This window comes from Chionomys nivalis, chromosome 16, assembly GCF_950005125.1.
Source record: "Chionomys nivalis chromosome 16, mChiNiv1.1, whole genome shotgun sequence".
Classification (NCBI taxonomy): domain Eukaryota; kingdom Metazoa; phylum Chordata; class Mammalia; order Rodentia; family Cricetidae; genus Chionomys; species Chionomys nivalis.
The window spans coordinates 64,782,877-64,809,887 of NC_080101.1; the positions used below are offsets into that span (position 1 = coordinate 64,782,877).

Consider the following 27,011-nt stretch of genomic DNA (forward strand, 5'->3'; position numbering starts at 1 on the left):
TTTAAATCCACAATGCAAACTCATTGCATTGCCAATTGTACTGTTAGTAGCAGTTCTGCTAAGTATCTTTGGAGCGTTTGCTTTGCAGATGCATAAAGGGTGTCTCATGAGTAAATTTTTTATTAAGAAAAACTAAGCGGGGGGGGGGGTGTCATGGGGACCAACATACATGAAGAGGCGGGGATCAAAAGGGGAAACGGTACTGTTTGTAAGATCATATCACAAAGTATAAAACCAGAATGCCGAGAAAAAGCCGTCATAAGACAGCAGGCTATATGTAAAGCCTCTGAAGGGACCTGGAAGGGAACCACGTATACCCAAACCCAGAGCCGCGAACGCCGAGCTTTAAAGGCGGATGCCGTAAAAGTCGAGGCCTCCAGGCAGCCGAAGCGTCCTGCTTTGCGGCAGCGCCCGGCGGGAAAGCGAGGCGGGCGGGCGGTTGAAGAGTCCTCGCCCCGCCCCCGCCCGCTTTCCAGCACTCTTAAGGAGGCTGAGCAGGCTGGGACCCAGCGCTGGGCGCCGCTTAACACCCACTCCCCGTCGCCGGCGTCATGGAGGCGGCGGTGGATGTCGAAGTCGAACCTGAGGATGGCGACAGCAGCTGCGCGGACGTGTGCTTCATGGACAAAGGCCTGCAGAGGTAGCTGCGGCCACCCGATGGGACCCCGGGTCGGCTGGCTGAGGTGGCGGGGTCCTCCCTGTCCTCCCAGCACAGCCCGGGGACCCCCCCTCGCCCTCCCAGCACAGCCCGGGGTCCTCCTTGTCCTACCAGCACAGCCCGGGGACCCCCCCCCCTCGCCCTCCCAGCACAGCCCGGAGGTCCTCCCTGTCCTCCCAGCACAGCCCGGGGTCCTCCCGGTCCTCCCAGCACAGCCCGGGATCCTCTCAGCACAGCCTGGGGTCCTCCCTGTTCTCCCAGCACAGCCCCGGGGTCCTCTCAGCACAGCCCGGGGTCCTCCTTGTTCTCCCAGCACAGCCTGGGGTCCTCCCAGCAAGCCCGGGGTCCTCCCTGTCCTCTCAGCACAGCCCGGGGTCCTCCCGGTCCTCCCAGCGCAGCCCCGGGTCCTCCCTGTTCTCCCAGCACAGCAGGGGTCCTACCTGTTCTGACCGGTTTTTAATTTCCTATGCATGAGGCACCATTAGACGCACTTCCATATACTTGTTGGATGTACCACACAACTCTTCTAGCTGACCCTGTTTCATGGTACCCAGACCATTCAGTGCTTTTGTAAGGATCCTAGACTTTTCCTTTTTTTTTCTTAATTTTGTTTATTCAGTGTCCCTTTCACGTCATACATTTTGATCCCATTCATTTCTCCATTCCTTAGCATCCACCCTCCCCTTGCAGCCCCCCAAAATAAAAGAAAACTGTAGAGAAAAAAAAGGAAAAAATTAAAAATCTCGTCATGGAAGTTGTAGTGTGACATAGTGAGTCAGCCAGTGAATCTCTTTGTCCATGTGTCTTGCTTACAGGTGATCCTTGCAAAGAGCCTTTGGACTGATTCTAGGCCTTTGGTTTTTACTACACCAAATTTTACATCAATGCTGGGTCCTCACCGAGACTCTTTGGATATCTTGTTATAGGTATTTTCACTGCAGGAGTCTCCCTGTCTTTGTGGGGGTGCCCTACTCTGTCCATGAACCTTGGCATTTATAATGTAATAAAACAGCTTAGTCTGGCTAAATCTGCAGTTTGTCAGGGAAGAGATTTTTCAAAGGAATGCTTGTATTTATATTTAACAATGGTTATCATTTCCAGGATGTTGTCTGTGTGAATATGCATCATTACTAATGCCCACAGCAATTCTGCAAGGTCACTTTTCTAATAAGCAATGGCTATGGGATTTTCTATTTTAGATACATTATATAATTTCTGACACTGCGACCAGTGAACAATTAAATTCAGCAGTAGTCATTTCTGATATGTCAGAAAACAGATGGTTATTAAGAGCATATGGTAATTGCACAAGATCTGGCCCTGAATAATTCTGTAAATGATAGAAGCTAGATAACTAGCAAATATATCAAACAGGCATCTTTAGAAATTGGTGGTTTGAGGTCTGAAAATGTTTGCTTGCTGCCAGTTATTTCGTAGGTTCCCTGCAACTTCATAGTAGCCAGCACAACCACAGCCATTGTGTGTGCTGTTCCTGCGCGCATTCATCTAGCACATCGCCCTGTGCGCTGTAGTTCAGTGGAACTATTTCTGTGTTCTACTATGCAAGTTTCACTTATAAGTGTAACTGAGGGAGTAAAAAGATGATTTCTGTTTAGAGGAAATGTGTTCTAACTTGCAGTTAGAGCAGACAAGAGTCTTCCCACTAAAAAAAGCAATAATGAGTGATTTACTTAGATATCAACTAAATTCTAGACTAACTAGCTATCACAGACCTTAAAGTAATTAAAGTTAGAAGCTCATGCATTTAATGTTGATTTATGTCAGGTTGATTTTTGTCTGTTGGTCTGTTTAATTGCCATAAACTGCTTAAAAGTTGTGAAAATTAAATGAGAAAAGGGAACAGCTTTAAAGGTTACACTTGCTCATTCTTAGCTATGAGAAGACGAAGGGTCAATTTTCTCTAAGAATGCCACCACTCCTAATAAGTCTACCGATGATGTGAGATGTCCTTCTGTATATGTGTTGCTTTTATTGGTTAATGAATAAAGCTGTTTTGGCTAATGACTTAGCAGAGTATAGCAAAGTGGGAAATCAGAACAGAGATGGAGAAAAGTAGGCAGAGTCAAGGAGATGTCATGTAGCTAGCTGCCAATGAGAAAGATGCCACAGCCACCAGAATCTTTCCGGTAAGCCACAGCATGTGGCGATACACAGGTTAATAGAAAAGGATTAATTTAAGATAGTTAACTAAGGGCTGGAGAGATGGCTCAGCGGTTAAGAGCATTGCCTGCTCTTCCAAAGGTCCTGAGTTCAATTCCCAGCAACCACATGGTGGCTCACAACCATCTGGAATGAGGTCTGGTGCCCTCTTCTGGCCTGTAGACATACACACAGACAGAATATTGTACACATAATAAATAAATAAATAAATATTTAAAAAAAAAAAGATAGTTAACTAAGAATATACCTGAGTAATTGGTCAAGCAGTGCTGTAATTGATATAGTTTCTGTGTGATTATTCAGGTCTGAGCAGTCTCAGTCTACACTCCATACTCCAGTGGAAGACTGCACATCCAAGGATATTTTGTAGCTCAGATTGGCCTTGGTTGTGGAAACAAACCAAAATGGACAAAGTTGAGTAGGGAAGGAAGAGAGAATGGATTAGGAAGAGGTGAGAGAGAGTAAATATGATCAAAATACATGTGTATGAAGAACTTGAATGAAGTTTTTGAAATATATATATATATATATATACACACACACAAAAGAAGCAAAACAAAGAGGTATGCTAACATTCAAGAGCCTTTCTACTTACTGACTGTTGAAATCTCCCTTTACTCTATACGATAGTGACTTTGCATATGCAAGCTGAAAGTACCCAGAGTTACTCATCCTTCTGTGTTTGTATAAATGAACCAAAATGTTAGTATGCATGGTAAGTAATAAAATATTGCAAGGAAAAAATAGGAAGGACTTTTTTCTAAAGTGAGTAGACAATGTATTCATTATAATCTGCTACTTAATTAATTTTAACTATTTGGTCATGCTTTTAAAATATGTTTTCATAACATTTTCTTTTATAGTATATCAGAGTTATCTTTAGATTCATCCCTTCATGCCATCAATCTGCATTGTAATAACATCTCCAAGATCACATCCATTGATCACATTTGGAACCTACGGCATTTAGATCTGTCGTCTAATCAAATAAGTCAAATTGAAGGACTGAACACACTGACAAAACTATGCACTTTAAACTTGTCCTGCAATTTGATCACAAGAGTAGAAGGTTTGTAAACTATTATGTGTGGTATTTTGTGTAAATGAAAATGAAGAAAACTATGTACATTTGTTTTCTTCCAATGAATGGAATTCATAGAATCATAAAATTTTGAAAATTGACCATAAAACCTACTATGAATTTGTTTTATTTTTCCATAAAACTGTCTTTTTAAAGCTAAATACACACACACACACACAAAAACAGCAGTTGATTTCACTGCTATCAATCTGAAATGGTGCTATGTCTCTTTATTTAAACCTTATAAAAGCTATGTTTTATCTCCCCCCACCCCATTTTTAGGACTTGAAGCACTGGTTAATCTGACTAGACTGAATTTGTCTTATAATAATATAAATGATCTTAGTGGTAAGTAGATGTGCTTATATTTCTATAATGCTGAAGCTTTACAGTGTGTTAGAACTTAGCTCAGTGTTGAAAAACTCGAAATAATAGTGATGTTTTGACCAAGGGTTTTATCCAAATGATGTACTTCTATCAAAACCATTGTTGCTGCCAAAACCATACCCATGTCAAAAGTAGAGATAAAGAAGAGGATGATCAGTAGCAGAAAAAGCTAAAGTGAGGAAAACCTACTTTCGGATGCTATACTTAATCTTAAATAGTTAACCACTATAGTCACATAGAAAGAGGTAGTTACAGTAAAACCTCTGACAGTGATGGAAACTTTCTGTATCTGGTGCCTTCTCATGTGGCTGCCAGTAGCCAAGTATGAAAATTGACATGAAATATGACTGGTTGGGCAAGGGACTGAATATTTAATCAAATTTTAATTTAAATATAAAAGCAACTAATGACTACTACATTGTAGACATGAAGGATTGCAGGGACTTGTATCTTAAAGGTTAAAGTCATTTATTCCTGAGAAGGTTTTGAAATTGTTACCTATTTTTTATTAAAGGGATATAACTAATAAAATTTCAAAATTCTTAGGATTACCAGTTAGAACTAACAAAATTTCACTAATTATTCTCATATGCTGTTGTCTTAAAAACTTTTTTCCCCCACTGTTGTTGCAGGGTTGATGCCTCTTCATGGACTGAAGTATAAACTTAGATATATTGACCTACATAGTAATTGTATAGATAGTATCCATCATTTACTTCAGTGTACAGTCGGCTTGCACTTCCTAACCAATCTTATTTTAGAGAAAGATGGAGAAGGTAATCCTATCTGTCTTGTACCAGGTAGGTAGTAGTTAATTTAATATGATGATTTTCTCCTGAATTTCTCCTGAATTTTCTCACTTTCATTTCAGTCTTAAGCTTTGCAGTTTTAGGTTTTTGCTTTTTGTTTGTTTGTTTTTAGTATATTTAGAAAAACATAATTATAAAGAATTTATTGGAAAATAACCCTAAATTGCTTCTTTGTTAAAAGTATAAAGGATAAATAGGCCTTGCCTTCCTTCCTTCCTTCCTTCCTTCCCTCCTTCCCTCCCTCCCTCCCTCCCTCCCTCCCTCCCTCCCTCCCTCCCTCCCTCCCTCCCTCCCTCCCATCCTGAGACAGTATCTTTTTTAGTTCAGGTTGGCTTCAGACTTAATGGGTAGTGGAGGGTAACCATGAACCCTCCCTCCACTCTCTAAGTGCTGGGATTGCAGTTATGCACTGTACAAATATATTACATTATTAATTGTGGCTTTTGAAAGCTTAAACTTACATGTTCATTTCACAGCACCCACATGGTGCCATTCATAACTTGAATTTCAGGTCAGTACCCTTTCTTCACCTCGGTGGTCACCAGGAATGCTTGTGGTACATGCATACATAAAAGCAATACTCAAATGCATAAAATAAATCTTTAAAAGAAGTTCAAGCACTGATTTGCTACATCTCTATCTCTCTTTTGAGGTCTTTCCAACCAGTTAATTGAACCTTCTGAGAAATATTTAGTATTGAAATTACTTGAGGGATTAGTTAGATGATGTAGCTTGTCACCATCCTGATGACCCGAGTTCAGTTCCTAAAACCTACATGGTAAAAGAAGAAAAATGACTCCCACAAGCTGTCCCTTGACCTACACATGTTAAAAAAAAAAAAAAAAAGAGGGAGGGAGGGAGAGAAAAAGAGAAATTGGTTGAGGACTTAGGTAGATGGCTCAGTGGTTAAGAGCACTGGCTACTTTTCGACAGGATCTGGGTTCAATTCCAGTACCTACATGATGACTCACAACCGTCTGTAACTCCCATTTCTGACTTCCTTTAAGGTAGGAACCAGGCACACACATGAACAGACATACATGCAGCCCAAATGCCTTTACATTTTTAATGTTAAAAAAAAGGGAAGAAATTCTTGAGTAAAATTTAATATTAGTTCCTATTGGGTTGTATACCATTGTAATGTTAATTTGGCAGTTTTCTTGTTTAATTCTTAGGAAAAGTGAATATTTTTGTCTTAAATAGTTGATTTTGCATATTTTTATATTATGTGTCATTAAGAAGAAAAGGTGGGATATTTCACTACTATCTCATTATGGAGAATACTGCCACTCCAATTGCCATGTTTTCTTATCATTTTATAATGGTCATATTAATATAAACAAAAGACTTGCTTATCTTCCTTCTCAGAGTAAAATGCTGTTGATTTCATACATTTATAATCTCAAGGTAATTTTTCAGACCAGATGGTTTCAGTGATTTGACTTTACCAGGGATGGTGTTTGGGATGGGGTGAGGGATGCTTTGCCTCTCTTGTATTTACTGATTGTCTGTTGAAGATGCTGAGTACGTAATGTTATTGTCAGTGCTTCATCAGACTGACTTTCTTGTTCAGGCAGTGTATACCTACTAGCTTGGTTTGTTCTAGAAATACTCTCTTAAAGTATTTATGCTTTGGTTTTGAACTCTGTTTCCAAGGGTACCGAGCTATCATTCTCCAGACTTTACCACAACTGAGGATCTTAGATTGCAAGAACATATTTGGTGAGCCAGTAAACTTGGAAGAAATAAACTCATCACGCCTACAGTGCTTCGAAGGACTTTTGAATAACTTAGTTTCTTCTGATTCTCCCCTGAATATAAGTGAGGATGAGGTAGAGTATTGGTGATTTTTCTAAGAGAAAAGATACCTTCAAGTGTTAATGGATCAGAATATGAACTTTAAGGATTTGGGTTTGTTTCTGTGCCATAGGTCGTTGACAGTATGCCAATGGTATCACCGCCCATGGACGTATTACCTCCTTTGGAGCAGTTCACCAGCACACCAGAAGATAATGTTTTGACCTCGCTCTTATCTGTGTGTCCATCTTCTGAACCAGAAAAAATTAATCATGAAAACGATTTTCAGAATGAAATGAAACTTCAGAAATTAGATGATCAAATCTTACAGCTTCTCAATGAAGTAATTTTATTTTTATTTTTCTGAAGGCTAATATGTTTATTAAAGAAAAGGTAGTTAAGAAAGTATGAAGTAGAAATTTGACCAACCAAAAGCATCATATTGGCTATATCTGTATTTTTGTTTTCTTTACAGAAATAGAATTACATATAGTAACAGTGGTAGAAAACAGTAGGATATGGGTTTTTTTTCACTCATTTTCTTGTTGCCTTCCTTCATGAGTATCAGTACTGGTATTGCCAATAATATTTTATTGTTTTGTGTATGTAGCATCAGTTAATAGATATTTGACTGTGATATATGATTATGAGCATTATAGTCAAGTTTTGATTTCTCTTTTCTGTGTACCTACATGTTGCTTATCCCTGTCTTACCTTTTGGGTAGGAGTTGCTGGAACATCCCATGCCCCTAATAGCAGTTCATGAGAGTTCTAGTTTACTTTAAGATGAAGTCTTAAGTGTGTAACACAGACTGACCTTGATATCTTGCATCTGCTTCTGGAGCTCTGGGATTACAAGCATAAACCAACATACCTTGCTCTCATGTGCCTTTTTCATTATAAATCTTCCTTTTGACTCTTGGAGTATATCCTGGACACTGAATGTTATGTGTCTTAGATTCTGTTAGAGTCTTCTAAAAATTGTTGGCATTCTTATATTTAGCATTAATTTGATTTCACTTAAAACTCTTAATTTTGTCTAAACAAGTATCAGTTCATATTTCATTTGTTTTTAGAAGTTGCCTTTTATTACCTCTAGTTTTTAACTCAAAAGTCTTGACTTTTTATACTTGGCTATTATAGTTTCTCCGTAGAAAACTGATAGTCTCAAATTGAAACATTGTCTATTCTGGTCCATTTTGCAAGTATCAGCTCCCATGTAGACTAGTCTTACCTTTTTATCACTTTGATGTCTTTAGTTTTAACTTCTATTTTTGTTTTGCTTCTTTTTCATTTTCCCAGAGTTTATAATTGTCTGTAAAAGAGTTGAGTTACTGAAAGCTCTTTTTTCTTTCTGTGCCAGAACTGAATTTCTTGCCTTCAGTTTCAAAGAGATACAATTTGTACATCTTTAGTCTTATAAAATGTCTTAATATTTAAGAAGATTTTAAATTTTAATTATACTGAACAGAACTTTTAACAGGCTTTATATCTTTGTTTCTTTCTTTTTTTTATGTTCTTAGACTTCTAATTCTTTAATAGATAATGTTCCCGAGAAAGACCTCGGACCAAAAAGAGACACAGACATAACATCTGAAAGTGACTATGGGAACAGAAAAGAGTACAGTCGAAAAATTCCTAGAAGAACAAAAATCCCATATTATGCCAGAACTATTCAAACTATTAAGCATCACAATAAAAACAACGGTGCATTTGTAAGGTACATGTTTGGTCTTAGTGAGCAAATGAGGTTACGAAGGCAGGAGTAACTGACTGACTTCTTGGCTCACGATGATAAACCTGTCACTTTTATCATCAAATGAGGTTACGAAGGCAGGAGTAACTGACTGACTTCTTGGCTCACGGTGATAAACCTGTCAGTTTTATCATCAAATTTTAGGGCAAAAACCCAACCCTTGCCCCCAGTCCTACAGTTTCTGCATCCATGGATTTAATCCACTACTGAACAAATAAAATCAAACAAAAAAATTATATGTTTACTGACATGAACCATTTATTAGGTTTAAAATTAATTGCTTCTGATTGAACATTCACAAACTTTTTTCTTGTCATTATTTCCTAAATAATGTAGTATAATAAATAGATTATTTTAGGTATTATGGCAGATATTGTATTGGATATAAAAATTAGTCTAGACAACTTAATATATACTCACACAACTATGCCATTTTATGTAATGGACTTGAGCATTTAGATATTTTGTTATTTGAGGTTGGTTCTGGAACCAATCCCTGCAGAAAGTTAAGAATGGTGTATTCATATAAAAGATTGCTTTCTCTTTGTACTTACCAAAGTTGAGAAATTAATACAAATACCAAAATTATTTACAGTGGGGAAAAAAGGCTAATACACTTGAGTTTTCCTGACAAGTTTCTACTCTACATGTAGGCTCATTTAGCCGGAAGGCCTAGCTAATCAGTACCAACTAAGCAAATGTAATGATTACGTTTTTGATGTGAGGATTTAGAAATCTGATGTCTGTATTTTCATTGCAGAGATATCAACCATGCTAGTTACTTAAAAAAGACTACACTTTTTGCCTGCATAATTCTTTTCTTAAATGTTTGTTATTTAAATTCTTCATAGTGATCCAATTATACTTTCATGTATAAAACTTGCTCAGTCCTCTTAATAGTAAGAATATACTTCTTAATACTCTGGCTACCAATAGAATCTGTTTATTATGTTATATTGTGTCAATTTTAAACTTTAAAGTACCATAGGGTATTTAAATCATGTTTTCAAATTTTTATATTAGAAATCATAGTCTATTTCATCTTGAATATGTTGAAAGACTACATATAAAAAATCATAATCTTTTTAAAATTCTTGACTCTAAATAGTGAGTCAACAAAGCACATCCATTGTGAAATTTATGAATTAGCTTGTCCAATTACCTTATTTAATACATTTTTTGTTTAAAAAATTATTTACTGTATATGTGTGAGTGTTTTACCTGCATGTATGTCTGTACCGTGTCCTGGTGCCCACTAATGAACAGAAGAGGCATCAGATCCCCTGGAACTGGGGTCACAAATTGTTGTGCTATTGTGCCATGTGGGTACTGGAAATTGAAACCAGATCCTCTGGAAGGGGAGCTAATGGTCTTAACCACTGACCCATCTCTTCAGACCCTTACTAACATGTTTTCTAACAACATCACTTATATATGTAACTAGAGGAGTTTGTATTGGAAAACTGTACTTTGGATTATTCTCTGCGTTTTATTCTTTGCAGTTGTAATCGCAAAATGAGACAGCCTTACCTTAAAGATTTATATGTAAGATCGTCTTTAGTTAACTGTAATGTTTTAAGAGACGAGCAGAAGACTGACATAATTAAAGTAGACAAAAGTGTCTCGGACGACAACACTTACCGGGTACGGTTTAGAAAGTTAAGAAAAACTTAGATATAAAATCCTAGAAATTTAACCATTCTTTATGAGCAATAAATGTTTTGTAGTTTTATCACTGATGGGAATTGGCTTCTTTTATGCTTCCTGATTTCCAGACTTTGTGTAATATTACTGCTTTTACATTTGCTAAGGATGAGATCAGTTGAAATGATGCTACATTCTGGTGGAGGAGAATCTATTACGAATTTTCCAGCCCCTTTTCCCCAAAGAAATAGTTCCTAGTTTAAGGGTGATACTGTATTCTTTCAAATATAAAGATAAATCTTCATGTTTTCTCAAAGAAGTATTCTGTATAACTGTCTTGTTGGTTGTCCTAAAACCCAGTTTTGGAAAAGGATTCAGAGATGCGTAAAATATTTTAAAAATTCAAGACCTGCTGATTGTATTAGATAATGTTTGAGTATTGGTTATTGTACTATGCTCTGTAAAAATAATGTGCTCTAATAGTTGGATTGCCTTCTATAATTGTCATGACCCTAGCAACTAACATTCATTTGATATGGTTGTATACCCAACGCTATTCTGCGCTATTCTGTGTGCTTTCAATTCATTAACTCTCATTGTAGCTTTTTACAGCAAGTACTGTTATTATAAAATAAATGAAAAGACTGAGGCAACAAGAAGTTGGGTAACTTTTTCAAATTCATGAAGCATTGCTATTTTCTTTTAGTCCCTCTTGGAACAGTTAGACCAAGAGAGAGAGATGAGGTGGAAAGCTGAGCAAGCTGAAAAGAAACTTATGGATTATATCGATGAGCTGCTTAAACAAGCAAGTGAGAAAAAAGATGTTCACAGCCTGGCTCTCATTACCACAAACAGGTAAGACAAAATATGCCCTTAAAGATGTCCCTCAGAGCCTGAAGATTACTAGACATGGAACCTGGAAAAATTAGGAGGAATGAATACATTTGACTTTCATTTGATTTTAAGATTTAGTGCTTTCTTGTTACATAAATGGGGAATTGGGGGTACATGTAGTTGACCACTTGTACGGGGAAGTGTCAGGTGGGTGAGTATTATACATAAACAATGAGATAAGACTTTGTGGGGTGGGGTGACTTGCTTTGTAGAGTACAATATTTATAAAGGGCTGGCACTGGCCATTGGCAAATTTCTCTTTGAGGTTTATGAACCCTAGTCTCTTTCTATGTACTCACTTTCTGCTAGCTTTGGAGTACGACATACCCCAAGTTTCCTAATTCTTTTCTTATTTTTTCTTGTCTAGTCTGTCTCCTATTTGTCTGAGGGTTTTTATTTTTACCCTAGTACTTTCTTTAATGTTACTCTATCTTATTTCATTATGTGAAAATACATTGATTTCTATGGTTAATTCTGACATGATCCCTTTTCTGAAATAGTTATTAAGTTTATTCTCTAGAGTTCCTTTCAGATTTTTTGTTTATTTGGTTGGTTGGTTTTTATTTTTTGTTTGCTTGTTTTTCTTATCTCTAAAAAGAACACTAGGTCTCCAGACTTGCTATTGGCCATAAGTAGATTGGGAAGTTGCTACTAGTTCAGTTTTGTGTCTGTAGCATGGATAATTCCTCCTATAAAATCTTTCCTGAATGCTGGGCAGTGGTGGCACAGGCCTTTAATCCCAGCACTCAGGAGGCAGAGACAGGTGGATCTCTGTGAGTTCAAGGCCAGCTTGGTCTACAAAAGCTGGTTCTAGGACCGGCTCCAAAGCCACGGAGAAGCCCTGTCTTAAAAAAGAAAAACATCTCTTCTGAATATCAAATTGAGGTACACTGTTTCCAACCTGATCCCTAATTTATTTTAGACATTTGGTTTTATAATACTGATACTTAAAAAACAAAATCCTGCCCTACCTGCTTGTTTTATATGTTGTACTTGTGTGATATGAAAAAGGAAACCACGTTAAACATGTACAGTGAGAATCTTTGTAGCTGCACATTTTTGGCACTCTTGGGTGAATGCTTCTGTCAGTTTCCTGCCTTATTTGTGTTTGAGGGATCACTCTACTGAATATATGGAAGAAAATCTACCGGGAGCCTAGAGTTCCAGCCTCAGCACCCCTCATGGCTCAGGATGTTTATTTAAGGCAAGCGAAAATCTGAGGGTTAAAAAAAATTAACTCAAGTACATTACTGCTGCATGTTATTTATTCCTTTGCATGAAGAAGCAACAAGAAGAAAAAGAAGAAGGGGTGATCTTCATGAGGTTTCTGTCGTTGGAAAATTCCATAGGGAAGGACAATGATAATATGCATATAAAATCACAAAAAGGGCAGGTAGATCCTGATAAATCAGTAATAACTCCCCAGGAGACACCACCAGGGAAAGAACCAGTGTCCAAGGGGAAATACCTGACATACCAAAGCATTAGATAAGGTTACTAAACATCCTGAACCTGGACTTTACCCACACCTAAAGCTGTCTTTCTGGTAAGGGTAGGGCATGCTGCCTTCCTGAGCAGTGCCTGTCTTCTATAGAAATTTCTATGTGGTCTGTTAGCAAGCAGTTTTGTGGAATTGACAAAGTGTAAATTTAACTGTTAGAACAAAGAATAAATGTTGTCGCTCTAAGGCCTCATGATGTGGGGGAATGGAAGAGTCATTCTGTTGCCTCTATGGTACTGAGATATTTTGGGGTGAATACTGTTTTTGAAGGGAGAATCACCTTGATTTCACAAGATTTTAGAGAATTGGCAGTGGCTTATCCAAAAGACAAGTGCCCCCGCAGGCTCTGCAAAACAGATGCCCCGTAAGTTGTACTCTTGTGGGTCGGCCTTTATGAACCTGTCAGCTGTACATTTACTCTGTAATACTTGTGTCCTCTGATAAAAATCCCAGTCAGGAAATGAGTAAATGGCATAGGGAAGGGAATAAGGCTCAGACACCCTCAAGAGCAAAGCCCTGTTACATGACAGGTTTATAGAGATACAGGATGAGTCATGGGGATACTATAGAGGACAGGATTCCTCTTCAGGATAAAACCAAGTTGTTTTAGGGGTTGTTTTATTACATTTTATTTCCTTTGCATTATAGTTGAAATTCCTTTTAGTGTTGGCTTTTTGTTTGTTTGGTTGGTTTGGTTATGTTGTGTTGTGTTGAGTTTTTGAGGCAGCATCTCACTACATAGCTCTGGCTGGACTCGAAATCACTAAGTAGAGTAGTCTGGCCTTGAACTCAAAAGAGCTTTACCCGTCTCTGCCTCCCAGGTGCTTGGAATACAGGTGTGGACCTCCAGGCCTGGTTTGGCATACTTTGTCTCTTGTTTGGGGCTATATATGAATAATTTTTGTTTTATTTCATAGTATAGGTATTAATTAAATACACTTAATAGAAGCTAATCTCAACTGCTCTCTGGATTTCATTGAATTTGGGATGTTTGAAACACACTTCCTTTCTAGCTCTATACAGTCTCTCGTTTGTACCTGACGTCAATGGTCCATGTTCGTTGCTCTCTTGAGAAGTCAGTCTCAGTTGTTCTGACTCCGCTTTTATCTACACCCATGTTTGTTTGGTATCTTGAGATTAATGCCTCACAGCTCTTGATGTTATTGTGTGTATCTCATATCCATCGCCTAGTCTGAAGGCTAGGGATCATACTATGAATAATGTTATGTCAACAGAGTAAATCTCATTTATTATAGTATCTTTATTGTTCCAACCTCTTTGGACAATAGACTTGTTGATCTAATGAGTTAGCAGAAGTCCCTTTCCTATATTTTGTGTGTTTTCAGGTTAGCCCATCCTGAGAAAGGAGCATCTTGCTTCTTACTCTGTATTCTTTACTTAGTAAATGGTGTGCCATTAATATTCTGTCACCTTCCAAAACTAGAAATAATTGTTCTACCACCTTTTTCTCAAAGCCAATTGGTATCAATATCTTCTTGATTCTGAATCTTAAATTATATATCTCCTCTGATACTGATCTCCCTTGAGGGTGGTGACTATACCTTATTTATACCAAATGCTTTTAAAAACTTCACATCTAGCCCAAAGTTGAGACACACTAGGGGTAAAGTATTGCTGTGAAATAATAAAGTTTATCTAAGTTTCTTTATTTTATGACCAATGTTTTTTTTGTTACAGCAAAATGTTAGTTTCAGAGTCAGGACAAATGCATATATTATTTCAGATACTGATCACTATTTTAAGCCTTAGCATTGATTTCAGTTTTCATTATTTTTGTACATGTAACATTCTTACGATTGCATATATAATTTATGCTTCAGGCTAAAGGATGTTATTTTTAAAGAGAGACATTCCAAGGCTCAACTTGAAATTATAGTTCACAGACTTCAAAATGAAGTTAAAAAGCTAACTATTGAACTAATAAAAGCACAAGATCAACAGGAAGATCACATCAAACACTTGAGAACCCTGGAAAAGGCATTGGAAAAAATGGAGAAGCAGAAAGCACAGCAGCAGCAGGCACAGGTATCTGAATGGATCCATGATGTGGATGAACAGATTCATGGCTTCCTCCCTGAACCTAATTGAATATTATAGTAAACTCAGAAGATACGGGCTCTATGCAGAAATTAAGTCACTGTTGTTTTTTATATAGCATTCACACAGCCTGTGGATTGTGTCTTTATTCTATCAGTACTTACATAAAGCAATTATAAGAGTTGACAGAAATATTGCAGGTAGGTAGGCTCATATTTTTGAGAGATAGCTTTCAAATCTGTGAGGTACTTGAAAGAGTTTTCACTTTCATGCTTTTGTCATGGAACCTGTCAAAACGTGATGCAAATCAATAATAATTGATGTCAGTATATTTGATGTTTCAACTTGGTCTGACAATATCATTCTTAATTCAGTAAAGTTTGAAAACAGCTCAGTTATCAAGTCATGTATTTAATCAACATGTAGAGGAGCTGCCATAAAATACAAGTTGGTAGTTGCAGGGGTGGCCATGAAGCTCCTTGCTAGCTCTCGAAGCTCTTAGGTCTGCCAGCTTTTCTGTATAAGGACTTTCCCTTTTCTCTCAGATACTGATCTTAGTCATGTTCTCCCTAACATGCTGAACGTCAGCACACCCCAAAGCACTCTCACTCACCATGTGTCTGGCAGCCTGCTTGTTTGACCTCTGTACCTAACTCCAAAAGGCATGACTTTTCCCTTCTCCATCTTCCCCTCCAGGTAGCTGCCAGGGTCTACAGCTTGCCTGCCCTGTGGCTTTTCTTTTAAACTAATGAAACTGCCCTTGGCCTTTAAACAAACTAACCAAATATAAAGTAGAAGCAGGGCAGTGACTGTTAGTGCTGCCACCATATGTATGACACACAAATGAGACTACAACTAACTGCAGACCTGTAGGCAGGGGAATAACTGTGGGACTCTTGTAATCGTTCGTACCTCGTTCAGATGAGACTTATCCAAGAGGTGGAGCTTAAAGCCTCGGCTGCCGATCGAGAAATAAACTTACTTCGAACTTCTCTTCACCAAGAAAAGGAGCAAGTGCAACAACTTCATGAACTTCTGGCGTTGAAAGAAGAGGAACACAGGTGAATGAAGCATATTAAGACAATATTGATATTCATAAGTGTAAAAGGAAATTTCTGGTTCTGTCCACCCTCCTTCCTACTCAGCAATTGACCATTTAGTGACGTCTGACAGAATTAACTCATGGAGGGCTGGCAACATGGCTCAACACCAAAACCTGACAAGTATAATTCCTGGGACCCTTGTGACACAAGGAAAACCGGCTCCTGCAGGTTATCCTATGACATCTATGTATGATAAAACACGCAATCTGTCAGCCAATCAATGTAGTGAAAAAAAGGATTAAAATCAGAATTAAGAAAAAACATATTTCCACCTCTATTAAATTCAGTCCTTTAGAAATAGCAACTGAAAAACAAATGTGTGGCTTTGGTGTCAGCATGAAAAGAAGATTCTTATAAATAATGCACCTTATTTCTATATTTCTTCAATCTTAACAAAAATTGCCCATCCTGTAGAGAGGTAGCTGTTAACTTCCAAATAACTATTGTAAGACTACTCAGTATTTATTCTTTAAAGCAATAGACTATGAACTTTCTCTGTCTATACATTTTTGTGTTTTAAAGCAAAGAACTGATCTTCCATTAACCTTAGGTGATGCGAAATGTTGAAGGCTATTTAAGGACCTTTGAAGTTTTATTTTCATGAACTGTATTGCTTTGGTTTCCATTCCAGGAAAGAAATTGAAACTAGGGAGTTTTTCAGTGATGCAGAGTTTCAGGATGCATTAGCTAAAGAAATGTCCAAAGAAGAAAGAAAGCATGAGCAAGAAGTAAAAGAATACCAAGAAAAAATTGATATATTAAACCAGCAGTATTTGGATTTAGAAAACGAATTTCGTATTGCTTTAACTGTTGAAGCCAGAAGATTTAAAGATGTAAGAATTGATGTGTAGCTCTATTGATAAGAGAACCACATTTTAGAATCTTACAGTCTTTCCATCTCTGTTAATGCTATTCTCAGTCTTCTAAGTGCTTATGCCAAAAACTAATGCCAACATTGACTCCTTTTTCTCTGATACTCCATAATGAGTACTTTATGAGCTTTTTGTAGTGTTATTTTTAGAATATAGTCTTTCTTACCAACTTTGTATTAACATGTAAGTTAGATGTTATACCACTTCTCAACTAATTTGCCCTTCATTTTATTCAGAACGATAATCAGAACTCTGTTGTAGCTGACTTCATGTTCTTGCCATTTCCCCCTCTACTCATGCTGCTCCCATCACACGTATTATACTGTTCCTCAAAGCACTTCATGCCCAGAACACCGTCCCTATGTACATTTACATCCTTGTTGTCTGCTGGTAACTTCTCAATAACAATGTCATTTAAAATTGAACATTCCTCTTACAGTACTTTACATCCCTCTAAGCTTATGTTTTCTATATAGTTTCATGATGCATAGTTTCTTCCTGTTGGTATACTGCTAGTCCCTAACTACTACAAGACAATTTAGTCTGTTTTCTCCATTAGTACACTGCAGTGCCAAACAGTGGCTGTCCTATAGCAACTGCTCCGTGAGTATGTGTCATACCAATGGATCTTGGTTCTTACACTCACTACTTAGTTTCTTGGGTAACTAAACAAGTGAGGAGCAAACCCCTTGGGTCTGTGTTTTATCTGCTGGGAATTAGTAGATGGAAACAAACTACCTCTGATTTTTGTTTTGCTAAAATGCAAGGTTTTTAAATTAAAATTGTAAACTGTTTCTAGATGCAATATTTTCTATTTGGGAAGCTGCTGTTTATAGTATGATTTTGAAATATAGGTTCAAGATGGTTTTGAAGATGTTGCAACTGAGTTAGCCAAGAGCAAACATGCTCTTATTTGGGCTCAACGCAAAGAAAATGAATCATCATCTTTAATTAAAGATCTGACCTGTATGGTGAAGGAACAAAAGACAAAACTCTCAGAAGTCTCCAAATTGAAACAGGAAGCAGCCGCGAATTTACAGGCAAGAGTCTGGAGTGTCATTTCCTTGGAGCTTTCGCATCACCTCAAGTGTGAGCAGTGCAGGTCGGGGTACTCAGGATTAATTTGGAGATGTTCTTGATGAACGTATACCTTGTGAAGTTAATGATTTCATAGATGATATTGCTTTCATCAAAATATCTAAGTGTGTCAGGTACAGTGATGCACACTTTGAGCCCAGCTCTTAGGAGACAGAACCAGTCAGAGGGATCTCTGAATTAGAGTCCATCCTGGGTCTACATTTTGAGTTCTAGATTCTTAGGGTAAACATAATGATACTCTGTCTCAAAAAAATAAATAAAATATGTAAATAAATTACTTAAGTAAATTTACTTTTATGAAGGTGTTACCAGTTGCACGTGATACCCAAAAGGTGTTAAGGTTTGAGAAGTGCCACTTGTGTTAATGGTATTAATTAGACTTTAAATTCATGTCTATTAATATTTGTATTCTTTCACCTAAGAACTCAACTTTTGTAAAGTTATAGATAATTTAAATATTTCATGAGAAATTTTGACAATTGTAGGTTCACTTTTTCTCTTTAACAATTATAGAGTAAAAGCTTTAGAAAATAGCTTTTTAGATGTTGGCATTTGTGCATGTGTCTTAAAACTTGGTGTAAATTTTGGTAATATTTACTTTTTAATTGCTTAAAGATGTAAAAAAGAAGTGTACTTTAATAAAAATTTATAATGTATATAATTTTAATGTTTATAATTAAGTGAAATAATTGGTGATTTTGTGTTTTGGGGGTATATAGAATCAAATCAACACTCTGGAAATTTTGATTGAAGATGACAAGCAGAAGAGCATTCAAATAGAAATTCTTAAGCATGAAAAAACGCAGCTTATTTCTGAGCTAGCAGCCAAGGAGTCACTGATCTATGGTTTAAGGACAGAACGAAAAGTATGGGGACATGAACTAGCACATCAGGGTAAGTCTCAAGTTTTTAGATGGAACATAGCCTTTGTGAGAAAGCAATACATGTCGATATTGAAGTAAAAAGGTGTTTTTCTGTCTCTGAAATGTAAGGTAAAAGCAGTGCTTTATCTGGTAGGATAAATATGCATTTACCAGCCAGAGAGGAACACACACCTCTCAGGAAGTAAGAAATCATTCCAGCAGTTAAGTTGTTAAAGTGCCCAGGAATGGCAGTACATGCCTGTAGCTGCTGCCGCCCCGGAAGATGAGAAAGAAAGTTACTCAAGAGCAGATGAGGGAATGGTGCTTTGATACCTTTATTCTATTTGAATTTATTTTTCACTGATATATAAAAACAGTAAAAATTTATATTTTCACGGGATACTGTGGTGATACTCTTCTATATTAATAGTAACATCTAAAATGAGTATTCATATTTGTGACCTTTACTGTATTTTGCATGGACAGAAGTAAAATTTTGTATGAATGAAAACCTATATACATTGTAAATTCTTAGTCTTGTTCCTTTTCTGATTGTTACATAGCAAAGGAAAATTAAAAACCATATCTCAACATTTACAAATAGCTTGGAAATTTTGAATTGTTAGGTACTGTTTAAAACAAAGTATTATTTATTTATTCTATAGTAATTTTTAATGTGATTGTGTTTGCTCCATCTTACCTATATAGGGTTTATAATAGCTGAAATATTTAGAAAACTTTCCTTCCTGTTGATTTGCATTATTGTATGCTTTGGGTTTTAAATATGATTTTTCAGTTTTTCTCCTTATTAGGCTAGGTTTTCATAAAGTACAAAAATTCCCAAGGTGTGTTGTTTCTAACTGGCATTTGTTTCTTAGGATCGTCACTAGCTCAGAGTCGTGGGAAATTAGAAGCCCAAATTGAAAATTTATGCAGAGAGAATGAATCTCTGAGAAAAAGCCATGAAAGTGACTGTGATGCCTTGAGAATAAAGTGCAAAATCATCGAGGACCAAACTGAAACCATCAGAAAATTAAAAGATGTAAGCTTAATGTTTTCTTTTGGGAAAAAGGCTGATGTCAGATTTAAAAATAATAATTTATATTTTTAATCTTCAATTGTTGTAGTTTTTTTTTGTTTGGTTGGTTTTGGGCTTTTGGGTTTTTTTGTTTTGTTTTGTTTTTCAAGACAGTGTTTCTCTGTAGCTTTGGAGCCTGTTTTGGAACTCTGTCTGCAGGCCAGACTGGCCTCGACCTCACAGAGATTCGCCTGTGTCTGCATCCTGAGTGCTGAGACTAAAGGCATGCACCACCACCAACCAGCTAATTGTTGTAAATTTTAAAGAGAGAAAGAATATCATGTTTCCTTTTAATGTTTTTTACCTTGCACTCAAAAGTACTATGTGGTACTTATTAAATTGAATCTTAATTTGATTTTTTTATTGTTGTTGTTTTTACTGTTTTTTGAGACAGGGTCTATGTATTCCTGGGTGGCAAGGAAACAAACTATCCTGAAACTCACAGAGATCTGCCTGCCACTGCCTTGAGTGCTGGGATTAAAGGCATGTGGCACAATGCCTGGCTTATTATTGCCTTTGAAATAAGAGAACATGAGGCATCTGTAAAAGATTAGCCATGACAAGAAAATTTAGTATTATATATAATGTTATGTTCGATATCCTTTTAGGTCTTAACTTTTACCATATGCAACATCTAAAATAAATTACTGATTTTTTTAAAGTGCTTACAAGAAAAAGATGACCAAATCAAATTATTACAAGAAAAGATCACTTTCGTAGAAAAATGTACTCAAGAGCAACTTAATGAAAAATGTTCACAACTAGATAATGTGATTGAAAAATTAGAAAGACACAATGAGAGAAAGGAAAAACTAAAACAACAGTTGAAAACAAAGGAATTAGAACTTGAAGAAATCAGAAAAGCTTACAGGTATTGTATAATACTTGCCACTGAGAAAGTTTTAGATTAATGATTTCATGTTCATCGCTTTTAAAGTTATTTCCTGTCTTTTTAGCACATTAAATCAGAAATGGCATGATAAAGGAGAACTACTCTGTCATCTTGAAACACAAGTAAAAGAAGTCAAAGAAAAATTTGAAAACAAGGAAAAGAAACTTAAAGCAGAGAGAGACAAAAGCCTTGAGCTACAAAAGTAAGCAATAAGTCATGAAGGATGTGGGATCCCTTTAAACATACATACTGCACGGGCTTGGTAAAACACATGTAAAGAAAGAAAAAGATGCCAAAGTAATGGCGGATATAATTAATTTGCTAAGAGAATTATTTTCATGCCATCTATAAAATAGAAAGTAATAGTCCCCCCATAACGTGATAAATATATATTTCTCCATATAGCATAGTCCCTGAAACATAGTAATTATTATATGTACATTTTATTACTAACATTACTGTTACTATCTGAATAAAATCTTGCTTGGTGTAAATGGAATTCAGATAGTCACTTGAGTGCCAAGAGCAGTGTAGATTTAAATAACAATTAGCCTGCATAAAGTGAGGAAGTGAAATATTTTAAAAGAGATCAAAAAAACTACGTAGCTAACTGCAATTTTTTAGTTTTGTTCTATACTCAGTAGGATATAAGGATTTACCTTTTAATATATAAATCTATTTTAAAAATAATTTGTAAGATAGAGGTTTCTGTGGAAATGGGTATTACAATGTAATGGCTGGTTCTGATTTCAAGATGCAGAGTGTTATTAATAACTGTCTGCAGATGACTTCTCACTACACCTAAGAAAAAGCCCACTTATAATCTGTTACCCATATGCATGGGGTATTTTCTCCTTTTTTTTTTTAAGGGATGCACTAGAAAAGCTTCAAAGCATGGATGATGCTTTTAAGAAACAAGTTGATGCAATTGTTGAAGCTCATCAAGCTGAAATAATACAACTAACAAATGAGAAGCAGAAATATATTGATTGTGCGAATTTAAAGGTACTGTGAGTTAAGATTTACTTTAAAAATCAATATTAAATGATTATAGTTAAAAAATTAGATTTTTGAAAATTAGAAGAAGCTACACATTTTAATGCTATAACTACTGAAGAACACATTGTCAAAGTTGTTCTGCATCCAGGCACCACTTGGGGTCATTTCTTGGTAATAACTCCAGTGAACTAAGTCCTAAGTTGGATCCCAATTGCACTTGTCCACGATCTTGGCAGGCTTCTGTGAATTTCCCTTTGGTTATGGCAAGGAAAAAGTGTAAATGCAGTCTACCACTGCCTTGAGAAAGTTCTCAGCTATCGCTTCCCTATTCATTGGGTCTTAAATCAGCTTTGTCATCTTGATGAGAATGAGTTCCTGGTGCTGTCAAATAAGACAGCAGGTACTTTACCTCAGAAGGAAAATGGTCAAACCAAGGTATTCTAACAATCACACAAATATTCCAATATGACCATTCTGCTGAGATCCACAAGATTCAAAAATACATAAGAACTTTTCATTAATTTTCAAGTAGTAATGGAAAAAAGCAAACAGAAGGAAGGTGTGTAAGATTCATAAATGAGCAACCAAAAAGCGTGCAAGGGCAGAAAACACAGTGGTGTATGCTTATCCTGTAATCGTAGTATTTAAGATGAGGGAGGAAGATGAAATGTTCCTGCCAGACTGGGCTAAATAGAAAGATATCTATCCAAAAGAAGGGGAGGAACTGGAAAGATGGCTCAACTGTTAAGAGCACTGGAAAATCATGAGGCTCAGAGTTCAGATACTGTTATCCACATAGCAAAAGCCAGGTTACCACACCCTATAAATGCCAGTAACTACAGCTCTGAGGGATCCACTGCCCTAATCTGACCTCAGCATACATTCACATACTCATGTAGACACATACCACCTCATGCACACATAAATAAGTAAGTCTTAAAGACAGACACAAAGTCATTCTCAATTAGAATGTGGTTTAAGTAGAGTTACCCTTAGAGAAAACGGTCTTATATAAATAATAGTTCATGGGAATAATGACTAAGTTATTTCACTTGATGAAGTCAGTGGTGGTTTCAGGTATTTATTTAACATGATATAAAAGTGCTCTGTGCAATAAAACAGGAATTAGGCTTTTGGCTGAAAATACTGAGGATGATGTTGGACCTACTACCAACATGATTTGGTAAAGAGTTGAAGAAATGCTTTTTTTTATTATTACTTTATAAATAATACCAATCAAAATTCCCACTTGCTCCCCTCCTCCCACTTCTCTCCCGCTCCCCTACTCACTTTCCTCCACTCCCTCTCCAGTCCAAAGAGAGGGCAGGATACCCTGCACTGTGGGAAGTCCAAGGTCCTCTCCCCTCCATCCAGGCTTAGGAAGTTGTGCATGCAAATAGATTAGGATCCCAAAAAGCCAGTACATGCAGTAGAGACAAATCCCAGTGCCATTATCATTGGCTTCTCAATCTGCCCCAATTGTCAGCCACATTCAGAGGGTCCAGTTTGATCCCAGTCCACCTGGCTTTGGTGAGCTCACATTATTTCAAGCACACTGTCTCAATGGGTGGATAAACCCCCCGTGGTCCTGACTTCTTTGGACATATTCTCCCTCCTTCTGCTCTTCAACTGGACCTTGGGAGCTCAGTCTAGTACTCACATGTGGGTCTCTGTCTCCATCTGTCGCCAGTCGAAGGTTCTATGGTGATATTCAAGATAGTCATCACTCTCAAGAACTCTCTCCTTCACTGCCCAGGGTCCGAGCTGGGGACATGCCTGTGGACTCCTGGAAACCACTCTAGAGTCAAGCCTCTTGCCAACCCCACAATGCCTTCCTTAATTAAGATATCTTCTTCTCTGCTGCCGTATCTGTCCTTCCTTCATCTCATCCATCCCACTCCCCCAAGCTCTTCCCAACCCTCCCCTTCTCCCTTCTCTCTCCCTCTCACCCCCAACACACCCCCACCCCCATGCTCCCAACTTTTGCCTGGCAATCTTGTCTGCTTCCAATTTCCAGGAGGATCTATATATGTTTTTCTTTGGGTTCACCTTATTACTTAGGTACTCTAGGATTGCAAACTATAGGCTCAATGTCCTTTGTTTATGGCTAGAATCCACTAATGAGTGAGTACATACCATATTCATATTTTTGGGTCTGGGCTATCTCACTCAAGATGTTTTCTACTTCCATCCATTTGCATGCAAAATTCAAGATGTCATTGTTTTTTACCACTGAGTAGAACCCTAATGTGTAGATGTGCCACAATTTCTTTATCCATTTTTCCATTGAGGGGTATCTAGGTTGTTTCTAGGTTCTGGCTATTACAAATAATGCTGCTATGAACATAGTTGAACAAACGCTTTTGTAGTATAATTGGGCATCTTTTGGGTATATTCCCAAGAGTGATATTGCTGGATCCTGAGGTAGGTTGACTCCTAATTTTCTGAGAAACCTCCACACTGATTACCAAAGTGTTTGTACAAGTTTGCATTTCCACCAGCAGTGAATGAGTGTGTTCCCCTTACTCCACATCCTCTCCATCATAGGTTATCATTGGTGCTTTTGATCTTAGCTATTCTGACAGGTGTAAGATGGTATCTCAAAGTTGTTTTGATTTGCATTTCCCTGATAGCTAAGGAAGTTGAACATGTCCTTAAGTATCTTCTGGCCTTTTGAAATTCTTCTGTTGACAATTCAATGTTCAGTTCAGTACCCAATTTTTAATTGGGTTATTTAGAGTTTTAATGTCTAGTTTCTTGAGTTCTTTATATATTTTGGAGATCAGACCTTTGTCTGATGCGGGGTTGGTGAAGATCTTCTCCCATTCAGTGGGTTGCCTTTTTGTCTTAATGACAGTGTCCTTTGCTTTCCAGAAGCTTCTCAGTTTCAGGCGGTCCCATTTATTCATTGTGGCTCTTATTGTCTGTGCTACTGGGGTTATACATAGGAAGTGGTCTCCTGTGCCATGTATTGCAGACTACTTCCCACCTTCTCTTCTATCAGGTTCAGTGTGTTCAGATTGATATTGAGGTCTTTAATCCATTTGGACTTACGTTTTGTGCATGGGGACAGATATGGATCTATTTTCATTCTTCTACAGGTTGACATCCAGTTATGCCAGCATCATTTGTCAAAGATGTTTTCTTTCCTCCATTGTATACTTTTAGCTCCTTTGTCGAAAATCAGGTGTTCATAGGTTTGTGGATTAATATCCGGGTATTCGATTCGATTCCATTGGTCAACATCTCTATTTTTATGCCAATACCAAGCTGTTTTCATTACTGTGGCTCTGTAATAGAGTTTGAAGTCAGGGATGGTAATGCCTCCAGAAGTTCCTTTATTGTATAAAATTGTTTTGGCTATCCTGGGTTTTTTGTTTTTTCATATAAAGTTGATTATTGTCCTCTCAAGATCTGTGAAGAATTTTGATGGGACCTTGAAGGGGATTGCATTGAATCTATAAATTGCATTGATGTTCATGAGTGAGATTGGTATGTAGTTCTCTTTCTTGGTTGAGCCTTTTTGTGGTTTTGGTATCAGAGTAACTGTAGCTTCATAAAAAGAGTTTGGCAATGACTCTTTCTGTTTCTATTATGTGGACCACATTAGGGAGTATAGGTATTAGCTCTTCTGGGAAGTTCTGGTAGAATTCTGTACTAAAATTATCTGGCCCTGGGCTTTTTTTGTTGGGAGGTTTTTGATGACAGCTTCTATTTCCTTGCAAGTTATAGGTCTATTTAAATTGCTCACCTGGTCTTGATTTACTTTTCGTTCATGGTATTTATCTAAAAAAAATTGTCCATTTCTTTCCAATTTTGTGGAGTACAGGCTTTTGTAATAAGAACAAATGATTCTCTGAATTTCCTCAATGTCTGTTGTTAAGTCCCCCTTTTCATTTCTGATCTTGTTAATTTTAGTGTTCTCTCTCTGCCTTTTGATTAGTTTGGATGTGGGTTTGTCAATCTTGTTGATTTTCTCAAAGAATGAGCTTTTTGTTTCATTGATTCTTTGGATTATTTTCTGTGTTTCTATTTTGTTGATTTCAGCCCTCAGTTTGATTATTTTCAGTCTTCTACTCCTCCTGGGTGAGTCTGCTTCTTTTTTTTCTAGAGCTTTCAGGTGTGCTGTTAAGTCTCTAATGTGAGCTTTCTCTGTTTTCTTTATGTGGGCACTTAGTGCTATGAACTTTCCTCTTAGCACTGCTTTCATAGTGTCCCATAGGTTTGGGTATATTGTGTCTTCATTTTTGTTGAATTCAAGGAAGACTTTAATTTCTTTCTTTATTTCTTCCTTGACCCAGGGGTGGTTCAGTAGTTTACTGTTCAGTTCCCATGAGTTTATACACTTTCTATGGGTAATATTGTTGCTGAATTCTAACTTTACTCCATGGTGATCTGATAACACACAGGTGGTTACTAAATTTTGTGTGTGTGTGTCTGTGGATGTTTGCTTTGTTACCGAGTATGTGATCATTTTTTGAGAAGGTTCCATGAGGTTCTGAGAAGAAGTTATATTCTTTCCTATTTGGGTGGAATGTTTTATAGATGTCTGTTAAGTCCGTTTTATTCATTACCTCTGTTAGTTCTCTTATTTCTCTGTTAGGTTTCTGTCTAATTGACCTGTCCATTGGTGAGAGAGGAGTGTTCAAATCTCCTACTATTAGTGAGTGGGGTTTGATGTGTGATTTGAGTTCTAGTAATGTTTCTTTTACATATGTGGGTGCTTTTATATTAGGAGCATAGATATTCAAGATTGAGACTTCATTTTGATGAATTGTTCTTGTTATGAGTATAAAGTGTCCATCTCCATCTCTTCTGACTGATTTTCGTTTGAAATCAATTTTGTTAGATATTAGGATAGCCACAGCCACTTGTTTCTTAGGTTCATTTGATTGGAAAACCTTTTCCCAACCCTTTACTCTGAGGTAGTGTCTGTCTTTGAGGTTGAGGTGTGTTTCTTGTAAACAACAGAATGCTGGATCCTGTTTTCATATCCATTCTCTTAACCTGTGTCCTTTTATAGATGAATTGAGTCCATTAATATTAAGTGATATTAATGAGCAGTGGTTGTTAACTCTGGTTGTTTTTTAGTTGTAGTGTTTGTGTGTTTCCCTTTTTTGAGTTGTGTTGGTGGAGGGTTCTCAGATGTCTATGCTATTGTGGGTATTGTTGGCTTCCTTGTGTTGAGGTTTTCCTTCTAGTACTTTCTGTAAGGCTGGCTTTGTGGCTACATATTTTTAAATCTGTTTTTGTCATAGAAAATCTTGTTTTCTCCATCGATGGTGAAAGAAAGCTTTGCTGCGTATAGTAGTCTGGGCTTGAATCCACAGTCTCTTAGTG

The 27,011-nt window shown here is 37.1% G+C and overlaps 1 protein-coding gene across 6 annotated transcripts in view; it reads left to right on the forward strand.

Moving 5' to 3' along the window:
* Nucleotides 1–426: 426 nt before the first annotated feature.
* The window catches only part of Lrrcc1 (leucine rich repeat and coiled-coil centrosomal protein 1), a 38,618-nt gene continuing 12,033 nt past the window's right edge, over nt 427–27,011 (forward strand). For 2 of the 6 annotated variants that reach the window (XM_057790282.1, XM_057790281.1), the window contains exons 1-18: nt 427–640; nt 3,703–3,908; nt 4,203–4,268; nt 4,940–5,107; nt 6,773–6,948; nt 7,047–7,256; nt 8,437–8,633; nt 10,172–10,313; nt 11,020–11,168; nt 14,550–14,754; nt 15,688–15,827; nt 16,501–16,702; nt 17,596–17,781; nt 18,559–18,733; nt 19,581–19,744; nt 20,443–20,651; nt 20,737–20,874; nt 21,542–21,677. In XM_057790282.1, coding sequence (XP_057646265.1) covers nt 552–640; nt 3,703–3,908; nt 4,203–4,268; nt 4,940–5,107; nt 6,773–6,948; nt 7,047–7,256; nt 8,437–8,633; nt 10,172–10,313; nt 11,020–11,168; nt 14,550–14,754; nt 15,688–15,827; nt 16,501–16,702; nt 17,596–17,781; nt 18,559–18,733; nt 19,581–19,744; nt 20,443–20,651; nt 20,737–20,874; nt 21,542–21,677 — 2,958 coding nt within the window. In that variant the 5' untranslated portion in view covers nt 427–551. Of the gene's footprint in view, nt 641–1,543; nt 1,585–3,702; nt 3,909–4,202; nt 4,269–4,464; nt 4,482–4,939; nt 5,108–6,772; nt 6,949–7,046; nt 7,257–8,436; nt 8,634–10,171; nt 10,314–11,019; nt 11,169–14,549; nt 14,755–15,687; nt 15,828–16,500; nt 16,703–17,595; nt 17,782–18,558; nt 18,734–19,580; nt 19,745–20,442; nt 20,652–20,736; nt 20,875–21,541; nt 21,678–27,011 lie in introns of those variants that run through there. The other 4 variants (XM_057790287.1, XM_057790284.1, XM_057790285.1 and 1 more) reach the window with 4 other exon arrangements.